Here is a 25,430-nt window from a genome sequence, read left to right on the forward strand (position 1 = left end):
ATTTTTTAATGATAGACATTTTCCTGTCCTAAAAGCAAAGCTCTATATTCATTCATGTTGAATGTGAATGGAGAAATTGAGGACTACATAATGAGGGGATGGGATTATCTTTTTTTTCCTTCTCCTTTCCAGATCCTCCTTTACATGGCATATAACATTTTTGCTCATACCAGCGTCAGTATGGGAAGGAATGGAATGTGACTTGAGTAGATGGGGCCAGGTCAAGGTCACCTTTACTTGTCCTACCACCATAATCCTTCTCATTGGTTTCTTTGCTTCCTCCCTTATTTCATCTACAACTCATTCTCCACACAGAAGGGAGTAGAGTCTTTTAAAAATATAAGCCAGATTATAACCCTCCCCTTCTAAGGCCTCCAGGCAGTATGAGTAAAATCCAGTCTCTTATCACTTCTCCACTCTCTGCTTCTACCATTTTCCTGCTTAATCACTGTGCTCAAACTATACTTCGTTTCTTTCTGTTTCTGGATTGGACTAAGATCTCCCTTAGAGCATTGACATTTGCTCTTTCTTTGCTCCAAAAGCCCTACGTCTGGATCATAGAGCACCTTTCTTTTCTATAATTCAGGAGTTCAGTGTAAAGCTCTCTCTTCCCACAAAACCCAGTCACTTTGTATTACATCGCCTTGTTTTACTCTATTAAAAGAAATGATCACTCGATGAAATATTCTTATCTGTTTATATGCTTACTTTATGTCTGTTTCTTCCCTTTAGCATTACGCTTCATGTTAACAGGGACTTTTTTTGTATCTCAAGCATCTAAAAGCACAGCTGGCACAGAGTATAATAGATTACGCTGTATTATCAATACCAAGAGAATATACCGTATAACATAGGAATATTATAAGAAAACACATGAAATACATACTTCAAATAAAAAAAAAATCTATGTGTGTAGGGGACTAATAAGTCAAGGTCAAATCACACGAAACAAATAGCATAGATTTTTCTCTTATTAGTACAAAATTCCTACTTAACAGCAACTTTCACTCAAATTCATAAATGAGTTTATTATATTTTCACAGAAAATATTGCAATTTTTTTTAAAGATTTATTTATCTATTTTTTTTTTTTATGATGGACACAGAGAGAGAGAGAGAGAGAGAGGCAGAGACACAGGCAGAGGGAGAAGTAGGCTCCATGCAAGGAGCCTGACATGGGACTCGATCCCGGGACTCCAGGATCACACCCTGGGCCAAACGCAGGCGCCAAACTGCTGAGCCACCCAGGGATCCCAAAATATTGCAATTTTTAAGTTTAAATCCCCGACTTTAAAACTATGGCAGACTGCACATGAAACAATAAATAAACAGGAAAAATTGGACCCACAGGGTCTTGAGCCTAAACTCTGGCTGTGCCACTAACTACACGGTCCTTTGACAAGGAACTCAATCTTTATGTCTCTTCATTGGAAAATAGAGGTGATAGGTCTTGAAGAGTTATAGCAAGTATTTACTGTATGGCTATAAAATACCTGACACAAAGTAGGCATTCATTACAAGTCTCTTAATAGAAGTATGAATTAGCCTTTGGAGTGTTACACTGGGCTTATCAATTACTAGAGATTAGTTAATACGAATGTTAGTGGCTCATGTAATTATATATACACATATATTTGTAAATTAGCAGTGATGTGTCTTTATCAGTGTTTCCGTGATTACTCAATTAGAAAGCAGCATACCTCAAAGTAACACTCTACTTGAAGCCCTTTTCCATCTATTCTGTATCATTCCCAGTAAGCTCAGGGAGTAGTATGCAACTATTGCATTTTTCTTCTGCTTGGCCTTGTCCCAGACATACAAAAATTAGAAACTTTGTCAAAAGAAATGCTCCCTCAGCATGATCAGTAAATACTGTGTCCTGGAAACGTCAGTAATAGTACTTTTTAATTCTCAGATATGTAGAGCTGAAAACTACTAGAAAAAGTGAGAAAAAAATCTCTGAATTAAAAAAAATTAAGTCTTTGTTGAATCAAATACATCATTAAATATAACAGAGTTCCTTTCATAAATTCACATTTAGCCAATCATTTGGAGTTTAAAGTATGCATCATAGATTGTGAATTCCTTTGGTTTTTAAAAGGCTTTTTTTTTAACCTATGAGAGAGAAAGAGAAAGCATGACCAGGGGGAGGGGCAGAGGGAGAGGGAGTGGGATATGCAGACTCCCCGCTGAGCAGGGAGCCCAACCTGACTCAATGCCAGGACCCAAGATCATGACCCGAACCGAAATCAGACACTTAACCCACTGTGCCAGCCAGGCGCCTCTCCTTTGATCTTTAATATCTTTTTGTTACTCATTCATTCATTCATTCATTGTGCATGAGCAAGGTTGGGAGCAGGGAGGAACAGAGGGAGAGGGAGAGAATCTTAAGCAGGCTCCACCCTCAGCACAGACCCCTCGGGGGGCTGGATCCCACAACCCTGAGATCATGATCTGAGCCAAAATAGAGTTGGGCGCTTAACTGACTGAGTCCCCCGGGCTCCCCTGATTTTTAGTATCTTTGTTTAAGAGAAATGTTTCGTGGTCAGGTGTTCTTGGAAAACAGTTTAAACAAAAATGCAACATGCTTCTTACTGAAAGATTTTTCAGTCTTTTGCATGTGACTAAGCTGACCCATGGCCTCAGTTGCAGCCGAACTGAGAAGTTTGCTGAATTTAATATGCTAAAATGGAAAAGACTTGGGCAAACGGAAACAAGTTGCTCATCCTATATGTGACTCTTCAAAAGGGGTGAAGATATCCTGCATTTCCCAGTCTCATTTACCTGGGTGCCCTCTGATAGGATAGCATCCTGAAGCATTCAAGTTCCACAGAACACATTTTCAAAAGTGCCAGGGGAGGGGAAGGTTGTCAGCTCCCTGACTCAGCAGTATTAAACATTGATTTCAATCTTTGTCTTGTCTGGCAAGAATGAAACCGATTTTTTCCTAATGAAATATGTTCTGGCAGCATTAAATGCTATTTTAGACGGTGGGGAAAATCTGTGTGTACTAGAGTTAGGAAGAAAATCTACATCTGGGACACAATTTTTCTCGATTTTCTTAAAACAAACACGTTAGGGGTATAGAAACGACTGAGAGAGCAAGTGCACTAAATGAATAAATATTATATGGGCTCATCATGGGAAGAAAGGTGAGGAGTTGGAACACACACAAAAATACAGTCTACCCAAGCCAAAGCTACTTACAATTCCACCTGTTTTGTTTCTTACTTGGACACTAAAATTCTATTTCTAGAAAAATAAACAGTATAAACAGTATATCACTGTTTTCTCCTTTCTTCTTCTGACATTTTTCATGGAAACATCCTTTTCTCTCTCATCAGATTGTTCTATCTTGTTTCTCCAAACCCTCTTTTTTATCTCCCACAAATATCTTCTTTTCTATCTGAGCAAAGCATTACCACATTGCTCCAATTTCATTGATGAGGGAAATGGATGGGATAGAAAAGGATGGGTGAGAGCTGTGACTCTGAGTTGGTAAAAGAAATAGAATCACTCTCCCCCATTTCTTAAGGAATGATGTCTCTTCCGGTATTTTCATGCCTGCTCTAAGTAAGTTGAGGGGCATAGTTAGCAGTGACTGAGAAGTAGAAGACTGGACTCCATGAATATGGAGTATCAATGCACGTATCAATTACGTATTCATGCACGTATCAATTAATTGTTATTGTAGGAGCTGATATCATTGCCCTGTCAGTACATTTATCTGCCCTTTATTTCATCCAATATTTATCAAGCACCTACTACTTGTGAGGCACAGCTCTATGAAATCTGCTGGTTGCATCTTTTCTTGAACAGTGAAGTGATAGATATACTCTAAAATCACTGCCCTAGAATCCCCAGGGCATCACATGGAGGGTCCATCTTCCTCTTCTTCATGTTGTTGAATATTTCGTAACAGCTGAAGTTCAGAGTTCTGCTCCCTTATTTCATTAGATTAAGAAAATTTCTAGATGGAAGGAACTGGCTTTAAGGAACTAATATCCAGTGTTTTATTTTGCAAGTAATATTCTTTGATGCTAAAGTACATTTTATGCGGGGTAATCATTGTAATTCCTTGAAAACTCAGAAAAGACAGGCTTTTTTCACTGGTTCAATGTCAAATAAATGAAGGCATCAAATGGATTTCCAAATGATTCTATTCTCTGGCCAAAGTCATTTGGTATTTTAATAAGTAATTTGGATGTAAAATATTCACATAGGGTAAAATTACCTAACTTACCTACAAACTAACTAGAATCTTAAAATAACTTCAATTTTTTTCTCTCTGAATATCACTTTTAGGAGAATGAAGTAAATCACAAGTGAACAAGTTGATATACTAGTATCAGATCATGCTCTTCAAAAATAATGAAAATACAAAGGAAAAAGCCTTTCAAAGTAAGCTTGCAGCCCATTTTTGCTAGACTCCGCTTTGATTATCTTGATTTTCCTTGGGTCTTGGATATATAAGTGGGTGCTTATTTTTGAAGCTGGTTTAGATTTTTGAGTATCATCTTCTTGCCTATTCTTGGTGGGATGGGTCATGCTGTAATTTTTTTCAGTTTGTTGTTTTTCAGTCCTCTTGTAAAAATAATTATACAGTTATTTTAGTGCACAAAGCCCTTCACATTCAACTTTTATTTCAGATTTCAAATAATTTAAGCTGCAATTTGTAATCATGAATGGAAACATTTTGAAATTCAAACACACTTTTTTTGCTGTTAGTGTCACAGTCTTAGTTCAGCTGAGCAAATATTTAATGAGATCCTACTAAGCACCAGGCCTGTGCATAGGGTTATTGCTAACAGTGATCTCCAGGCAAATATACACACAGGTTATCTCAGTGAATCAGGTTGATGATACAAAGTGGAATTGACAAGAGGTATTTAGAACAATGAGGAGATGGAAGGAAACCGTCCTGTAGAATTGATCCCTGGTTTAGTCTTGGAAGATGAATAATAATTAAGCAAAAGCACAGGAAGTGTTCAGGAAGAAGGAAGAGCATTAACAAAGCAAAGAGGCATGAGATCAGTTGCATTGTATCCCAATGAACTACTGTCAATGATAAAGTATGCTGGAGTGCGGAGTCTGAGGTGAAAAAGAATAATGATAAGGATGGAGAGGCAAGTACTGGACTAATTCTAGAGGTCTTTGTTTCTCCTCCCGAAGACTGGCTTTAGTTCCAAGGATGATGGACAGGCATTGTTGGGTTGTAAGCAGGGCAATGATATGCTCAGGTAAGTGTTTTATATAAATCATTCTGTGTGAGTAAGAAAAATTTGAGGATGACGAGACTGAAGGCAGGGAGACCTGTTCGGAGGCTTTTTTTTTTCAATGTTACAGACGAGGGATGACTAGGGACTGAAATAGAGTATTGGTGGATGGTCTGGAGATACAGATTTGAGAACTATCCACAATGGAAAAATCCAGAGCGTGCTGATTTACAGGATTGGACTGGCTTTATTCTCTGCCACATCCTATTTCAAAGCACCGCGCGGCATACGGGCGCTCTCTCTTAGTGAAAAGGCCAAGGGAGTTTCCTGAATCGACTCCTGAACATTGGACAGCATGGACCTCAAAAGCAGTGAGAGTGTGAGCTTCCAGGGTACAACCATTTCATGTCATCTCACCATTTAAGATGCAGTATAATAACTCTACTACTAATTCCCTTCTTTTTCTAAACTGCCAGCTGTGTTTCTCTTTAATTATATTTAAAAATAACACCTACTTTCAAAGACAACCACATTCAAGCTGCTATTATGGTTGTCTTTTGAGTAACTGAATAAAGTCCTCTACATTGTACACTCTCCAACTCTTAAAATCTCAAAAAGCATCATGAAGCTCGAAAGGCTGAGGAAAGATGATGCTCTCTAGTTCAACAGGTCTTCACCAACCAATACCCTTTAAATCAATGCATCAGAAATTCTACTTGCCAAATGTCATGTTTTTCTGTTAGTGCCATGTTCTCTGGAGAGGACGGTCAGTGTATCTGGGATGACTGTGGTCCTAATTTAGTGCTTAGAAGATCATGAGAAATTTCTCAATTTTGCCAGGAACAAGTATGTGTAGAGCACATCTATTGTACACAGAAACCATCATAAAGATGGGTTTCCTATTTAACTGATTTCATAATAATGATCTATTTATGGCTTTTACCCCCACCCCCAAAAAAGAAAGGTAATAACAAAATAGCCACCTATTCAGCCAAATTATGAGATTAAGAAGTGAGAAAAGCATCTGGAAAATGAGAAAATGGGAGGAAAGATTAAGATTATAAGAAATATTTAATTAGAAATAAAGTCAGTTTAAATGATTCATCTAAGGAACAGTTCTTGTAAACATCAGATGTTATTTAAAACCCAGTTAGTTCCCCTTTTATTCTCCTCAAAGAGATCAGTAAGAAATACAAAACGGAAAGATGTTTCAAAACCAGTTTACTAACCGATAGGCTCTGGAGTAATTCTTTTGGTTTGACTCATTGAGCCAGGATGCTAACATTATTTAAACGTTGTTTTCTATTTATCCCTGGATTTTTTTTTTAATTCTAAAGCCATAACAACTGTGTAATTTAGCAGAGAAAATGAAATTGCTCTTTGTTAAGTACACATTGAAAATCATATGCTACAATATGTATTGTACATTTAGTACAGTAAAAAAAAAAAAGCTATATTTTCAAATCCAAATTTGAAACCAATTCAGTGCAATTTGGCATGCACTGCAGCCTACAGAGGAATTCCTATGTATTGGTAACAAGTGAAATTTTCTGCTTGCTTAAAAATATCAAAGCAGAAGGACATTTTAAATAAAACCTCAAATAAAAAGTACCTTAAGAGAAAAAAATGGATTAGACTATGGCAAAATCTAAAATATCTGTTCAATAAAGGACCACAACGTCCCTCAGAGGGTTAGCAGGCTGATATATCTAAGATAAACAAGGAGAATATACCACAAACTCCGGAAAATCAACAACCACCAGACAAAAGAAACTCTCTTTTCTTCCTCTCTTCCTCCCTTATTTCAACACAATGCATTCTCAACGTAGATCTCGTAAAATCACCAGTCCAGTCGGATCACATTATCCTCTTCTGCTCCAGGCCCTCGACCGCTTCCAGTTCACTCACAGGAAAAGCCAAAGCCTGCATGAAGGTCTACAGGGTCAGCCCCACCTCTTTTTCATCTCCAAACACCCTCTCCCTCACTTCAGTCTAACTAACCTTAGATCTTGATCTTCTTGGATCTTCTTGGATCACCCAGGTAAGCTTTTGCATTTGCAATTATCCTGGAATGCCCTCTCTTTGCTTATCTGCAAGTTTTGCTCCTTCATTTCCTCCTTATCTTTGTCCAAGCCTTCTTGATCATCACAAACTAATTAGCAGCCTGCCCCCACTCTCCCCACACACAACCTTTCCTTATCCCACGTTTTCCCTCCTACACAGAAATCATTATCATATGACAATCTATATTTCCCCTTGCTTATTAGTTTACTGTATGGGTCTCTTCACAAGAAATAAGCTCTATGAGATCAGAAATGTTGTCTGCTTTTTTTTTCTTGTTTTCAATTTTGCAGATTATAAAGGATGTCATGGTGCAATGTTCACATTTTCCTCTTCTCTGCTACCAGGAGTGTTGTATATAGACAGCTCATAGCTGAATCTCTCTTGAGGGCTAGTGTGCAACTGAAGAGAACCACCTGGTCCAAGGTAACGCTCGCTTTTCAGGATTGCCCACGTCAGTGGTGATCAATGGTGGGATGTGAAGGCCAGTCCCATTGTTCTGATTCAACACAACTAATAGGGGCCCTCCCATCTTGAGAGCACCATACCCACCCTGCCATGGCTTTTTCTTTTTTAATTGCACCAGTTCAGCTTCTCCCTCTGCCCAGTCCTACTTTCTATCCTTCCACAGACACTTCTCTTGAGACCACTACTCAGTAAACTTTGCACAAATTTCAACCTCCGAGTCTACTTTCTAGGAAACCCTGACACAGGATCACAGATGAAGGAACCAAAAACAGAGTCTAAGTAAAAGTAACATGCCTGTGGTGGAGCCAGGATTGAACCTACAGATTCTAGCTACGGAGCCTGTGTTTTTAGTCATTACTTCCTGCTGCTACACACACAACTGTACTTCCCCCTCCCACCATCAATAATTTAAAGTATATTGAATATTTACTTTAAGAGTGAGTATTTAGGATTGGGATTAGGGATAGAGGATGAAGGGGGAAATTAATAGAAGAGAATAAATGGCAAACATTATGCGCCATGGACTGAAGAGTGCTTTGAGTACAATGTTGAATAGACCAGATGATTTCAGAAATACAAAAAAAAAAAAAAAAAAATGAAAGTGGGAAAAGGGCAAGGAGATGGAACAATGAAATCTCATGATTGTTGATAGGATTTATGATTTATATAAACCACAGAATATAGGGTCTGGTGGACTTGGTGCAAACAGCTACTGCGAAAGGTAGGGTAACCTTGTGCCTTATAGTTTCCTTCATTTTTGAAGTTCAAGGACTGATTTAGTCATCATATTCCCTGTTGTTGGGTTTGTGGGTAAACTGTTCATCCTTCATGGTGATCATTCACACATCCAAAGGCTATGGTTGTGGATAAATAAATGTTATGGTAGTGCTTTTTATAACCATAGAATATTTTACAAATAGTTATAAATGAGTATATGCATCCTAATAGATTTACCTAATGCTCTGACATCAAGTGGGACTATAATAAAATCTTTCCATCTATTTTCAAAGAATTTCTAAGAGTCTCAAGTCTCCTTAGAAAAAGAAAAACAAAACAAAAAAAGCAACTTTTCAATGCTTAGAATCCTAATGGAACTTCTTCCTTGTAAGTGTACTGAACCCCTCATACTGTGAATGCATCCCATTTCTTCTTTTCTAGTTTTATGTGGAGGCAATATGTCTGCCATTATAGTTCCAAGAGTAATTATTTACTGTTCTGAAATTTTAAACATTATTCCTTATTTCTTGCCTATCTTGTGTAACTGCAATTCCTCTGATATCAACACTGATTACACTTCCCTGAGAGATGCAGAGTAAGCTGTCTCCTCTAAATACTGAAAACTATGATTGGATTTGTAGAGTTCTTATTATCTCAGCATCAATACTTTAAACGATGGATTTAAAAATAACTGATTAAAAGATTCGAACTTCTAATTAAACTCTTCAGAGAAATTATATTCTTAGGATAAATGGGAATAAAGAGCAAAGGTAATATAAATTATTTTAATTTCATTTTTAATTTTTTGGAGTTCAAAGTTCCTTGCATTAGTTTGTTATAATCATCTTGCCTATAAGTAGATATCATTCTGTTTTACTGATAAGATAAATGACTCTCCAAGGAGACTGAGAGTAAAGATCAAATAGGCATCCTTTAAGCCAATTAAAAATTTAGAATACATATCTTCTGACTCATAATCCAAAGCCATTTCTATCACACTGCACACAACGATTGCATTTCTTTCCCCAGATATGGTTTAAAAAGAACATAAATAGATGATTCAGACAAAAGTTTGACATTCTCAAGCAATCTTCTCTAGAAATTCACACAACTATTACTATTCTACGGGAGGGGGAGGGAGTTATTTTTATTTTCAAGATGGTAGTCATGGGTGAAAACAAAGTATGGACAGGTTGGTAACGAAGGTTCCTTTCGTCCTCCCTTTTCTCACTGTTTCCCCTCCCCTCTTCTGTTTGCTTTTTGTATTCTTTTCAATTTCATTCACCATTACATGGTTCCTCATTCATTCAACCTCTATTTCGTTACTCCACTGCAGTATTGCTTCTCTTTGAGGTAAAGAGAAAGTAAAATGGATTGCAACCCAGGAAAAGCTGGGATGAGGTTTCAGGTGCAGTTCAGATGGCTATACGCCCATTTCCAGGCAAAAGAGCAGCTCTCAGGTGTAGGACTGCAAAAGCAAGGATAGTTTCCACTTTTTCCCCATATGTATTGCCCCGGAAGACTCTCAGACTTTACATGGTAAAATTTCTTCATTGAGTCAGTATTTTAGCTGAACCTGCTTACAACTGATGCCTGTCAGGCTTTGGCTGTCATGGAGAAAATGCATGGTGAGGCATATCGCGTTTGCTAGAACTTTACCACGACAGTAAGGTAGAGAAGGTACAAACCGAGGTCAGAAAAGGGAATGTGTACAGCAATGAGTAAGAGAAAACTTACTTAGCCTTATATAAGAATGTTTTATGAAATAAATATTCAGCTCTTTGTTATTTACAGTATATTCAACATTTTATTTCTGCAGGGGATTATTTTTCTTTTGATAATTAGAATCATAATTCTTCCCATTGTGTGCTGAGAAGAGAATTTACATGTAATCTCCTTGAGAGTAAAAAGAAAAAAAAGAAAAAACTGTGTCGTAGTCATTGTTACAGCTGCAGAAACCTTGCCACAATACGTATGTTTTATTAGGCTTGTTCAATTCAACCAAATTCCTGAATATCATCAAGTTCAGATAAGAAACATAAGGATTTTTTAAAAATAATTTCTAAGTTCTCAAACTTCTTACAATACTGTTTGCTAGTTTTTAGCAATCCACATAATCAGAAACAGCATCCTAGGGTCTAAAATTCGTTGCAATGTAAACATCTCTTGCTCTACCCAAAATGTATATAAAGTGAGTGTCCTAATTATGGACATCTGAGTAATACCATAGGGCAATTCTACATTAAATAAAAATATATCATAACTGGTTTCACATAGTGAAGTTAACACAACAATTACCTGGATATTAAAAAATCAGTTTTTATACTAATAATGGATATAAATTTTATTTCTCACTATACATATCTAATATTCATCTATTAAATAATTCTCTTAAAACTATGTGATTATATAAGTTGTATAAGGCCCAGTGCTTCCTTTTACCTCATGAGATGAAAATATACCCATTGTATCTATGCTGTATGCCTTAGAGACATTTCATTTTTATAGATGTTATCATACAACTTCCCATAAGATGTTATTAAAATTTAATTGTGAATTTTCTTAGACCCATAGCAAGATAATACATTCATAATTATTTTAATAATTAAAATATAATTTTCATTTTACTGGACTTATTTTTTGTTTTTGGGAGCCTATCAAAAGTCTAATCAGTCCAGAAATATTTTAAAAAGAGAATAATGGAAAATATTCATAGCTTTGTCTTCATAATATGATTAAAAGACCTTGAGAGGAAAGCAGGGGTTAAAAATTATCCTTTAACCACCCACACATCTCTGGATTTTGAGAGGTTTCTTTAATACTTTCTTTCTTGCTGCAGTATTTGTTGCTTAAGGAAGTCTGTGGGTGGATAAGATGTTATTATCCCTCCTACACAGACCCGTTTTCTTATTTACAACATTAAATCTCCATATATAAAAGTACTTAAAACACCAACTCTTTCCTTTCAACTACGTTCTGAAATTCTTCGGAATTTGGTCCGCATGTTACCACACATTACCTTCCTATAGGACACATTTATAGTTAAGTATAGTTTATCCTGATTTTTTTTTTTTTCAAGTGCGAGTCTATCCAGAAGGGGTCTTTGAAGTAGATGCCTTTCCAACTTTTTGTTTGAAAACAAGTCTGATGTTCAAAACTAATAATACAAAATTATTTTTTTATATTAAAGAGTTTCCTTACACACGAAGAGGTTACAGTCATTGACATGGGAAAAGCCAACCTTTAGGATTTGCATGCAATATTTCTTACTACACTACAGACTACCCTTATAAGTGAACATACATTTGCAGATCATTAAATATATTTTATCTAAATTTCATTAGCCCCTTGAATTATTTAGATCAATAGATAAAAATTTTAAAACTCCTTATAAAATGTGAACTAACCAATGTCATGAAACCTTTAAATCTCTTTCATATTGTAGTAAAAATGTTCTCTCAAATGCAGTAAATGACGGATATGCCCTTGTGCAAATGGGATAAACTTATTTTAAAGTAATCAAGTCTAATCTTCATTGCTAATATAAAATTCATTAATTTGAAAAATACTGGGCAGTTTTTAAAAAGTAATAAATTAATGTATTTTGAAGTGATTTTAGATTTGGAGGTTTAATGATATCATTTACAATAGCCATACATACAATGTGTTTTGCAAATAAATTTGTTCACTTCACTATTCAGATCAATGCATTCCACTTGGGAATTATATTAACTTTTGTTAAAAGAAATTAGAAAAATAATCATTAACCACCCAAAGTGCTTGCAAAGATGCCCCAATTATTAACTAAATACACATTATTGAGAATATATCCTACAGAAACCAGTTAGAATAATCACTAGCTAGGATTGATGGATTAACCAAACAATCACAGGTAATTTAATCACTTCTGGTTAATTCAAAGGAAACGGATTCTGGCTCCTCTGATACCTTGGTAATAGGCACTATCAAAATACAGAGGCAAGTTCATCCTCTGTACAGCAGAGGTGGTAAGTCAAATATAGTTTATGTACAATCCACTGGATATGTGAATTGTAATTCTTCAGGTTAAACTAGGTTTTTAGGTTATAGTTATTCAGCTTTTTTGGCACCTTATGATAATAGACTAAAAAATTAACGAAAATTAAAATCATTAGTATTTCAGAGCAAAGTAAGACAAAGACTAGAAAAAAAAGGAATTTAGTTAAAAAATTGTTTTGTCTCTGATTTAAAAAAATAGTTTATGTAGTAGGAATAAACACTCATTATCACAACTTTCAGAACAACTACTATTTAAAGAGTACAACTCAAAATTAAGTGGGAGTTATATGTTCTTCTCTTTTTCTAAAGCAATGATTTTTAAGAAGTTGCTTTGTTTTTCCTCGAAGTTACTATAAAGTACCTATAGTTGAAAGGAAGGGTAAAAAGCAAACAGGAGAAGAGAATAAGAAAAGGAAAGTGGTTTCCAACTTATGCATAAAGTTCAAGTTATAAACGTATCCTTGACATCAAAATTATTTCCTAAAAAATTACCTGATTTAGATCCCTGGATAACTTAATAAACCCCAAATTTCAATACGGAATGCAACAAGGAAGAGTGAAGTTGACTTCATTTTCACTTGCATGAGCTAATTATAATGAATGAAAGCTGGAAGCCAGTGTCTGAGATATAAACTATGTCTTCTTAAAAAATAAATTAAAATGAAGAGATTATATATGATATGATAGGGGACTCAAACATAAAAAAGTATATCATTACATTTTAATAGAAAGAGCAATGTAGATTTTCTGTGTTCTAGCTTGTTTTGGTCTACGTCCATACCACCCTGAACCCACCCGATCTCGTCTAGCTTGTTTTGTTTTTGAAGATGCTAAAAAATTAACAAGACTTGTTGCATGAATAGTGGAATGTTGAAACTCAACATAATATCTGCAAAATTAGGTAATCTATATATAAAGATTAAATGTATCTGGGAAATAAACAGGGTTTTGCACAGTAACTACTTCATTCCAAAATCAGCATTTTTTTTAAAAAAGATTTTATTTATTTATTTCACAGAGAGAGAGAGAGAGAGAGAGAGCGCGCGAGCAAGCGCGGGCACACAAGCAAGGGGAGTGGTAGGCAGAGGGAGAGGGAGAAGCTGACTCCCCGCTGAGCAGGGAGCCCTGGGATCAGGAACGGAGCTGAAGGCAGACAGATGCTTAACCAACTAAGCCACCCAGGCGCCCCAAAAGCAACTCTTTTAAAATTGATGAATTCCTTAATATTCCAATGGTGAAACAGCTACTCAAGCAACTCTCTTTTTCCTTTCTTTTTCTCTTTAAGATTTAATTTGTTCTATTAAGCTCTTCTTTTCAAACAGCTAGAGAAGCCTCCTTAAGAATACTATATTAATCAGCCAGAGGGTTGGCAGGAAAACAGTTTCTTAGACATAGTGAATGACTGTCCTAACATCAAATGACTGTCCCATGATATGTGACATTGAAATAAATTTCATGCTCTCATGGTACTAAATCTTGACTCCTGTTCAGTCTCAGTCTTTATGGGAAAAACTGTGCTCCAATATTTTGCTGTAATTGTGTTCTCTGGGTATTGCTTATTTAAGCTAGTTAAGCCTTTCATTACATAAAGCAACTTGGTAAATCTTTGGAATATTGTCCAAACTAGATAATAAAGTGTGATAAGTCAGATCTTTCCTGAACCCAAGGCCTTCTTTTCTTTATCTTCTATAAAATTCTGCTTTTAAAAACTAAAATTTACTTGGAATCATACATTTGATCATTTATACAACTTAAGCAAGGCCTTAAGAATGTAGGTCTTCGTTCATTCTTTTTATTACTTTTGTTGAAATTTTATCTAATTTTGTTTTCTTGCTGTGCATAAAGGTGGAACTTTGAATTTCATCTGAAAAAGCATTTTGGGATTTACAATGAAGATTCAATTCATAAATAAAGTCTTATTTGGCAGTACCTCAGACCAAATTTTAAAGGTTTCTGCCTCTTTTATCTTCTATGTCTCCCTAAACACACAATTTAATGGTAAAAATATGTTTTGCTTTAGTAAAAATAAATATAAATTAATCAAAGAAGTAATGTAGTGAATTAATTTCATTGTCTTAAATTCTGTTTATCATTCTTATTTTCTTTTATGAAAAGAAAGCTTTCCGTTTCAAATTATTGATTTGGTAATTAAGACCTTGTTTACATGATATGTGTTAATATCAGTACCTGGCAATTTAGGGCGCTGCTATATACTTTAAATCTCTGTATTTAAGTGATTTCTTCAAGAATTCTTTCTGCCCTGCCAAATGATCTTGGAAGCTTCTGTTAGGAAGTTTGACATGCATATCTATCTCAAAGAAAAGTAGGGCACAAACAATAAATAGACTAATAAAAAATATTAGATGACAAAGTTCTTAAGTAAGATTCATAAATATTTTAAATAGTTTTCATGGTATATACATTTACTTAATAAGTAGAATGCTACTTTTTCATTTGCCTCTTTTCTAAAATGGAAAATATGAATTTGTCTCAGAAATCTATAATGGTAAATACATAAGTAAATATACATAAATAACATCCACATAGAATTCTTCAAATATATAAAAAGGCAAACCTTACCTCCATCTCCAGATCCTGATCCTGCATCTAGGGGGAGAAAAGAAATACTTTGGTTTTGTTTGAAAAACATATTCAAAAACTATTTATGACTTTATTTAGTTCATGTTTACTTCCTTTATTAAGACAGTAATATAATGGAGAAAATGATTACTATTTATTCTGAAAATACATATTCACATCAATTTAATTTAATTTGTATAATATAACTTATAAAATAAAGTATTATTTTCATTCTTAAACTTTGTAAAAAAACTATTATCTAACTGATATTATATCCTATTTTGATTATTATATTCTAAAATTGACTATGTAAAATCTCTCATATTTTTACTTTAACCAAGATGAATTTTGTGCCATTGACAAAAAAAAAAAAAAAATTGAAAATGAAATGCTTATAACAGTGAGATTCAGAAATTAAACAGGCTTAGACATGTGGCAAATAAACTCATAATTAAGGCTTATATTATTGTAAATCACATACACACAAAAAGAAAAACAATTTATAGATGATTATCTTTTTATATAATTGCTATTATGTTTTCCAAATACCACAATTGTGGAGGAGTTTATCTGCCACCAACAACATACTTCATTTTTGAAATCAATAGAAGAGTGAGATTAATTTTTGTTTTTGTGCTTAAAATTGGATAAACTCTAAGTGATGTTGGCAGAAAAAGCCAGTACCCTCCTGCATTCTCTTACTTCATTTCTTCTCTCCCCTCCTTCCTACGTAATTGCAGTTGGTCAAAGTTGTCTGTTTCAGACAACTTAGTTCTCAGAGACACCCAGTTTTCTAGTTGGGAGTCAAGACCGTTGAGTTTCCAACTGGTTCCACCTATTAAGTGTAGACATCATCTTCTTTCTGCCTCTCCACTTCTTTTCATTCTAAATACATTTTGTTCTGTATTTTTAATGCTAATACTGGGGAATCAGACTAATATTGATATTTTCTGTCTGAAATGCTCTCATCTCACACTAAAATCTCAACCAGGATTCAAGAACTATACCAAATGCCATCGCAATGAATTTGTGTTTGATGCTTTAGTCCAATTTAAAAAACAAAATAAAGCAAAAACCCAAAAACCCATTACTTCTTCTTGCTTGCCTCCATGACAGTTTATGAGAGGCATGGCATAAAAAAATGATAGGGCATATGAAAATCCACAGAAGGCTGACATATGGAAGAGTGGTTGCCTCCCCAACAGTCATGCTTGCCATCATGCTAGGCATTAGCAGTGTCAAGACGGAGCAGTAATTTAAATAATACGTCTTGGTGGAGACTCATATTAACTAAATTCACAGGGTCTAACAGATTAGGCCACCAGATTCTTTTCTTAAGGCAAGCTAATTGGTAAAACAAGTTAAAATAAAAACCCTACTTAGTAAATGTATAATCAAATAAGGATTTTGATCATATGCCTTCACTGTTTAATGATAACAGATCAAGAAAGGCTGAAGCATTTGTCACCCTAATAGAATAGTCCTGTTAGGGCAGCCCCGGTGGCGCAGCGGTTTAGCACCACCTGCAGCCCAGGGCGTGATCCTGGAGGCCCTGGATTGAATCCCACATCGGGCTCCCGGTGCATGGAGCCTGCTTCTCCCTCTGCCTGTGTCTCTGCCTCTCTCTTTCTCTCTCTCTCTCTGTCTATATGAATAAATAAATAAAATCTTTAAAAAAAAAAAAAAGAATGGTCCTGTTAACTGAACTGGTAACCCTAACTCATGGAACCATCACTTTTGGACAGGACAATGCATGAATGGTCAATATTTGTATAATTTCACTGCTAAAATTTTAACTAAATTTATTTTGATTAATTTGAAAGCTTAATTTAGTATCATTTATAATCATCAGAGGCTAACAGGTCGTACTATGATAACACTAATACATTCCACAAGGTTTAGTTGAATGTGTATAGTTTCTCTTCTTTCTAAGACTGTAAATCAAGAACCATGTCTTGTTCAGCTTTTTATACTTATATGCATGTAAGAGGAAATACATAAAACCTTACAGATTCAAACCTCCGAACGTTACTCATTTGATAACATAAGGAATGTTACATAAGCTTCCTAAGCTTATCTGTCCTCTATTCAATGAATATAGTAATGTCTATCTCATTGGGTTATTTTGAGGCTTACTGCACAATAGCATATTTTAAATGCTTATCACTGTGTCTAGAACATAAAAATTAAGATTCTGAATAAACATTTAGCCTATTCATCTGTGGATATTCTAATAAGTACATAATGGCTTGGGAAAAGCAAAAAAAAAAAAAAAAAAACATGGTAGTAGTATATTGGCTTGTCTTTCTCGTGTATCTTTCTAAAAAGTCAAAGGGCATAGCTCTTAAGACAATTTTGTTTGATGTGACCCAAATTAAGTAAGTAGGAAAGAAAGAAGTGATAGTGGAAAAAAATAATCACAAGTCCAATACATCATTATGAGATAGTGATGGGAAGCTTTAATGGTTTCTTTAGTATAAGATAAATATGTAGCCTACTGAAGTCCTACTGGTGAGACACCTAAAGAAGTCATGCTTTTGAATCTAAGAGTCTGAACGCCTCGTTAATGCATTTCTTATAACACAAAAAAGTGAAGTTGACATTGAGGCTGTTGAGCAGACTGCCCAATCGGAAACCATTTTGGGACAAAAAAAAAAAAAAGATTTGTAAATTCAGTGAAATATAACAAAGCCATATTTTCTACTGTCTTTTATTCCTAGAGATCACAATTTGCCATCTCTATTCAGTGTCAAATAGCATTAAAAAATAAGTGGAAAAATCTGCAAAGAAAAGAATAAGAATTTCTTTTGGTTCAAACGTCAGAACTCTAATTTATTTACAGTCGGACCCAGCTAATCAAAATTACTTTGGTTCCTCTATCATTATTCAGCTCAAAATCCTTTTAGATTTACAAGTCAATAGGACACACATTCAGTAAAACTGGCTTTTACTAAATCAATCCTACAGAAATCTAAGTATGTGAATCAGCTAGGTATGGATCACTCAATTGTGGTTCAATGTTCTAGTCGGCTATGTATGTATTTTCATAGTACAAATAACATGTTAGGGACTAGAATGTAAAGACTTGAATAAATCAGGAGAACGTGAGTGCCTGAGCCTACAAGAACCTGGAAGTTGGCAAGTAAGAAAGAGAGATTTTGGTACCAAATATTATTAGCCTTCCCATAACTTCATAACTCTTTATTATGACAACTGCCAACTGAGAATTTGGCTACGTCAGAGACAGGCTGATATCCCATGTGATCTTGGAATAGGCGAACCTTTCCTCAGTACTCCCTGGCGTTGGCCTCCATCATTCTTGGTTTCTTAGAGTGTTTCCATTATTTTTCCCTATGCAATCTGTCTTAACATCTCACTTTAAATGTTCTTCTCCAAGGGTATGGCAGATTGATTTTTTGTAACTAGTTTGCTCCTTCTCTTTCTGTTTCCCCCATTTTTACTGTGAGAGCAGAATCCTGGTCCTCCTCCCTCCCCACTGGGGAAGCAAGTCCACTGACTCTCCCCTGTTACTGTCATTTTCATTCATTATTTTTCAGACAAATGGAGTGGCAGTGATCCCTTTGCGTTAGCAAATCAGAAGCAAGTGGGGCACCAGCAAGGACATTTAGTTCACGAGGCAAAGAATCATATAAAAGACTATTTAAAAATCAAAACCAAAACAAAGGCCTACAACATCATCTGTGAATAATAATACCATTCTTTTCTGCGAGTTCTTAGGAACTTAAGTAATCACTGGTAACATCTGGAACACTATCGATTACTAACAATCAATAGGCTTAGGATAATCTTTTAAAGAATACAAGCCTTCCTCTTTGCTTGTTTTCCAACCCGCCTCAATCTACATGTGACTATTAACATGGTTCCCTGGAACAGAAATACCTGTTATCCAAAAAATATGTGTTATCTAACACTTGTTATCTTTCCAATAAATAAGATTTTTTTTCCTGGCACTATTTTGTCTTTTCACTTTTGAAGGAAGTTCCTATTTTGGGTCATTATAATTTTCCCTGACATGCTTATGCCATCCAATTCCTCAGAAATTATGACTTTCTAGAAAGATGCTTGTGTGCCATTAAAGACAGCTATCACGGACACTGAAGTCTGTAATATATGTGATTTTAATGTGTCAAGCCTAATCTGTAAACTCAGCTGTATTTTAAAGCATTACTCTCTCAAGCTGGGCTTTGTTGCCCTTGTTTATTGTTCTTCCTGTAATACTGTTCAGCTCTAACAATCACTGCACACAAAAGGAAAACCTGAGAAACTGACTCTTCTTCCTCACTCCCTTCAGAGCACTCTTGGTAAAGACAACTTAAAAGAGCTTCGTGGAATCCCAGGCTGACTGTGTTAGAAAGGACAGATGTCCTTCACAAATACATTCTTCAATATAATCATCTAAATGGTTAAGAATAATATTTTATAGTGCTGCGGAGGTCACCCACATTTTTATTTTCAAACCCAGATCTGCAAAACTGCCCTCCAGCAGACGATGCTGTTGTTCAAAACAAACCGACCAACCTTTTTAGTGAGTAGATAGGTTTCTCTATATTTGGGACGTGGGCAGTAAATCTAGACTTCTAATTATATTATTCAACTGTCTGCATTTCATTAAATAACATATGCATTAAAATCAACATCCTTATGGAAGATTTTCTTTTTCTTCCAGAAGTGATTTGAAATGTAAAAAAAAAAGACAAAATAAGGATAATGTATGCTTTGTACAAAAGAATGAGAGGCTTATCCAGCCAGTATATAGTCTGAATTATTTATTTGGAGATAATAGAAAAAGCAAGACACAGTCTCCCAAGGTTTCAGGGAGTCCTTGGGATCACACACGTACCTGTGGCGCATGACCCTTCAGACACCACAAGAATCTCGCTCTGCTGTTTGCATGCAGCCTGCCGCAAGTAGCACTCATTCTGGTAGCTCTCCCCATTGGAGCCACACACAGGCACGTAGTCACTGTTGCACTGAGGGACACACAGAGAGAAGCGTAGGTTAGTACTGGAGGCCTTGACACCTTGAACAGAAATAATAATTTACCAAAGAAGGCATTTGTTTTCATTTTCAGCAATCCCATTGTATCCACTAAAGTCTTTAACCTTGTAAGAACATCATTCAAAGATACACAGAAGTAATGTTAAGTCAGCCAATCAGTCATCTGATTTTGTTGAGGGGCTGCGGGGCCGGGGGGGGGGGGGGGAGCTTTTAAATTGGTCAGGTGATTCCAACAAAGTGATTGGCAAGCAATACTAAAATACTAAATACTTTTAGCAATACTAAAAAGGTATAGCAACAAATGTTATCAACATTTTTTAATACTGGTTTTCAGATATACACCCATCTGGCTTGGCGGGGGTGGGGGGGGGAATCAAAACATGCTACGATATTCAAGTATTAAAAATAGGTAATGCCTATCTGTGTTTAGAGCAGATGTATATCGCCAAAATGCCAATGAAATCAGTTACTCTTTAGTATGGTTTTTTTCTCTGTTGAAGTTTAATCTTTACAAACTTCTGTAAGTTGGATAAGACATTTGGGTTACTAATTAATCTGTCACATATCTTTAGATATTGACAGATATACTGCAAGAAACACCAAAAGAATGTGGAACACAGGGGGAGAAAACAACAACTGTTGAAATCTATGTAAGCGGTATTGATTATTGAAAAGCATGACTATTAATATATATTTCATAAAGAGAAGAGTTCATTTTTAAAACAGCCTCATTACAAAAAAAGTACACATTTCACAATGGAAATTAGGCAACCTACAGGGTATACTCATCATAATATAATCACACTCTAAGGCATTAGCGATCCTTGGCTGTGTCCTATACCTGCTAATTACACTAAAGATGTGATTATCTCATGATTACTACTACTGATGTGTTTCATTGCTTAATTGTAACAAATGTAATAACTAAGATGATTATTTATGAATACACACATATGCCAGAAACTAAGTAAAGCAAATCATACGTACACATGCATGTGAAAACACTTTCCTATCTTCTAGTTCTTATTAAAATACTTGGATTTTTCATGGCTGTAAATTTATAACACATAGAAAATAAACCCATGATCTAGTGAGATGGCTAGGAAACTTTTAACATATATGATAATAAACCTAAAACTCTATCATAAGGTAAATTCAACTCAGATTTATACGAAAAAAAGTACAAATTCCCAATAAAATTATAATCTTATCATAAAAACCTGGTATTTATTTTTTTACTCTATTTCCTGAGAATATCTGGACTTTCTCCTTCTTCATCAATCATTTAACTCTTGCTCTTTGCCTTTATGTAACAATGGCTTAATCATCCGAGTAATTTATATATGAAATAGGATAAGCCAATGTTGTCTGCAATGAAAGTCTTATTTTATGAGTCTTTGTATCTGTTATTAAAAAACTGAAACGTAGCTTAGTAATAGCGATACACTTTTCTTGCCATAGTAAATCCAAATTGTATGATACTCATATTATGATCTCCGTTAACTGCTAACATGATGATTTAGATATTAAATCATAACTACTTAGAAATCACTTCCATGTGATTAAAATGATTTAAATATTTTAAATATGACACGTTTTAGAAATCTTCTCTATTATTCCTAATTTAGATATTCTGGAAGCCCTCTGTGCAGTAATTCCTTTCCACAGTTACATTCTTGGCTCCCAAACTCAGTCTACCTGTGTTACTATATTTAAAAACTGTTTTGAAAAATAAATAAATAAATGAATGAATAAATAAATAAAAATAAAAACTGTTTTGATTAGAACCTTTCACTAATGAGGATCTTTAACTCGATAGGCATTCACTTCTGATCAGGTAATATGTGTGTAAGGGCTGCCTTCCACAAACTTTCGAAATACATATGTATTTTTTAGCTTACATCTGAGAATTGCCCTACCACAGGACCCAAAACATTATCACTATTGAAGAAGAAAGGCAATGGCCAAACGTCAGTAAGGAGTCGAATTCTCCAGTGAGCAGTACGGAGGGAACACCAACTACATGGGGCTTCCGCTCCATGGTCAGAACCATAGCCTGGGAGGCAGGTGGATGGACAGGTGCTTGATAAATGTGCCGTGTTCAGGACCAGGGAGGATTTATGAAGACCCACTAACACCACAGTGGTTACCTGAGCACACGGAGGAGAGCTTGGAAAGCAGGGAACAACTGTAACCTGTCACAGTCAATGGATCTGGTGACACTCGCAGTAGGCAGAAAATAGTCAAAATTAGTGCGATGGCTGGACTATTAGCTTCTCCTGTTCAGGTCCTAGAATTCTAGTCTTTGGCTACCTTTTAATCTCCATCTTCAGACCTGCCTACAACAATGTGTAGATTATCTGGGCCCACATTTTCTTCTCTCCAATCCCTGGAACCTCTCTATTTATCTTTCTCATCCACTTCTGCCGAGTATTTAGATGTAGTGAGTGGACAGGGGGTAAGGGCGGGAGGTATTTATCATCTCTGTCAAGCGCTAACACACAATGCTGATGTGCATCTCAAAAGACGGAACAAACTGATAAAGTGCTCATATGCCACTTCTGAGGGATGCAGTAAGCCAAATGTGAACAGTGCTAAAAACAGAGCTGCCAAGTTCCATGCACAAGCCAAGAGGGAGATTTGTATGGAGCTGAAAAGAGCTTAACTGTAGATTATCAGCGCGATGTTTTTGGCCTTTAATACCATGCCTTGCACTCATTAATATGAATACTACAAGGAGGAAGCACACTCTCAATCATTACGGCTCAGGAGTGGAAGTCTGGTCCTAGTTTCCTCAATTTCTCTCACTGCGCTGGTGGAGGGCCTTGTGTGTATCTCACAACTATTAAATATTTAACAAGCTTGTAGCTCAGTTTTCCCATTTGAAATGGTTACCTAAGGCATTTGGGAGGATTAACAGAGTCATGTCTTTAAAATACTTTGGAATACTCATTTATAAAAAGATATGTAAATTATTTGTGTCTCACGCTAAACATTTTTTTTGTTGTTTGAGTATAGTTGACACACCATCTAAAACTGACACTAAACACACGTCTAAAATTATAGAAATAAAGGAAAACAGAATAACCCCCACACATAAAAATAACCTAAGTATGCTGTTAAAATATGCCAAATTATTGGAAGTAGTTTTTAGTGGCAATCATGATACTGCTCAGTTTCAGATGAAAGGACGGATTCAGATGTTAAGTGACTTGCTAAAGGCCACAGAGTTGGCTGGTAAGAGAAAAAACAACACTCAGGCCCAGATGGCTAGACCCATAAATGTATGTGTTGTACAAACTCCCTCTCAGGGGAGGAATGATTCTATTTTTCTTAAGATGTTATAAAAATCTTAAGTTTATTTTCCAAATATGTGTTTTCCAGTGGAATGATTTTGCTCCAAAGTGTCCACATTGCTTAAGAAAGTAGCTACATATCACACTAGTGTATTCAATGACTTGACACTCTAGAATATATGGGATTCATTTTACTACAAATGAACAAAAATGTATGTGAGAAGTTTTTTCCTATGATTTATTGCTTGTTTGGTTAATAAGGATTTCTTTCAGCTGAGATTTCAGCATCTAGAAGCTATGTAGAACTTATATTTTATAGATTGTCGGCACCTTCCATAGAGTCTGGCATGTAGAAGGTACTCCACAGATGTTAAGTGAATTCTTGTTATATTCCCAGTTGTCAAAGGCTTAAGAATAATGGCTTAGGATATGGTAGGTTTCTCTTCCAAAAAAGAAAAAGATAAAAAACCTGCACATGTCCCAATCCTTTGATCATTCCATAAGTAACTTTTTCTTCTCTGTAACCACATTTCTTTAAATGAAAGAAAATATGACTTTAAGAGTGGGCAAGCCTGTGGCTATGGTGAAAGTGACTCTGTGTGACTTCTCAAGCTAGGTCATTAAAGGATACAGCTTCTATCTGGCTCTTTCTCTCTTTCTGGACACTTGCCCCTGACACCCAGCCATTGTGGTCTGAGGAAACTCAAACTAGCACATACAGAGAGAGATCCACATTAAGGACCAGGGTGTCCAGCCGACAGTCAGACATATGAGTGGGAGCCCTGAGAAGAGTGCAGAACCAAGCCTTTGAATTCTCCCTCTCCCTCAGCTAATGCCAAGGGAAGCAGAGATGAGATGCTTCCCTTAAGCCCTGTCCTATTGTAGATTCATGAGCAGAAGAACTGTTCATTATTTTTGGGGCCACTAAGTTCTGGGCAATTTGTTATGCGGTTCTAGTAGGTGGAACAATTACAGATCTAAAGCATGCTTATTAAATACAAATAATGAATACTTGAAATAAAGGATATCTGAAAGACAGAAGGCTTCATCATATTTTAAAATTACAAACTGATAAAATAAATAAATAAATAACTGATAATTGGTCATTGTATGACCAATGCTATCTATGGATAACCACTATGCTTCTTCCTTTCGTCCTTTCTTCCTTACTTCTTCCTTTCATTCATCTATCCATCCATCCCTCTAATTATCTCTAAATTTTCCTCTCCACAATTGATATATCATATTGACCAGCATGCCATCTGGTATTCTGATAGGAACATGGCTCCAGGCCGTATCTGGAACTCACATCATCACCTAAAAAACAGCTGTACTACCTTGGATACTGAATTGTCTACGATAACTTGGTATTGCTGTTGCTGATATTCTCACTTGCACGTATAATAATATTTGGGGAAAAAATTAGATTTGGGGTCAAAGGACATAGGTTCTTACTTTAAGATCACCACTTAATGATGGTTATTTATATTCTGGGCCTTAATTTCCTCATCTGTAAAAGGAGGAGGAAATAATTACCACTCACTCAGTTCTGACAAATAAAGGGGGAATATGTTTATTTTCAATCATCTAAGAGAAGTTAAGGCAAATATATATTCACTTTAATGTTCCAAGTTGGAAAACTATAGATCACACGCGCGTGCACACACACATACACACACACACACTTCTCTGAAATTTCTCTCTCCAACCAGAATGACCATGGTTTCCATCCTATTTGAATGAAAGAATTTCTGTAAACAGAATAAACAGAGAGTAGACAATCTAAGCTAGTTTAGTATTTAGGAAAATAAATTATCAGGACATCTCCCTTTTCATCATACAGGGGAAAAAAACAAACAAACAAACAAATAACAACAACCTCAAACTCATTGGAATGTACCGGAAAAGGACTGAATCAAGATACTCTTAACCTAAAATATCCTATTATTCTTTGCACAATTTGTGCATTTTCTTTGATCTTCAACTTAATCCAGCCATTCTATATTCTTACTATGTGTAGAGTCTAAATTTTCCAG

The 25,430-nt window shown here is 35.6% G+C and overlaps 1 protein-coding gene across 1 annotated transcript in view; it reads right to left on the bottom strand.

The window, feature by feature from the left end:
- TMEFF2 (transmembrane protein with EGF like and two follistatin like domains 2) overlaps positions 1-25,430 on the bottom strand; it is a 222,131-nt gene that overhangs the window by 190,953 nt on the left and 5,748 nt on the right. The window contains exons 3-4 of the mRNA XM_025441502.3: positions 19,941-20,070; positions 15,080-15,106 (exon numbers count right to left, since the gene is read on the bottom strand). Coding sequence (XP_025297287.1) covers positions 15,080-15,106; positions 19,941-20,070 — 157 coding nt within the window. The remainder of the gene's footprint in view (positions 1-15,079; positions 15,107-19,940; positions 20,071-25,430) is intronic.

The sequence above is a fragment of the Canis lupus genome, chromosome 37, assembly GCF_003254725.2.
Source record: "Canis lupus dingo isolate Sandy chromosome 37, ASM325472v2, whole genome shotgun sequence".
In the NCBI taxonomy this organism is placed as follows: Eukaryota; Metazoa; Chordata; class Mammalia; order Carnivora; family Canidae; genus Canis; species Canis lupus.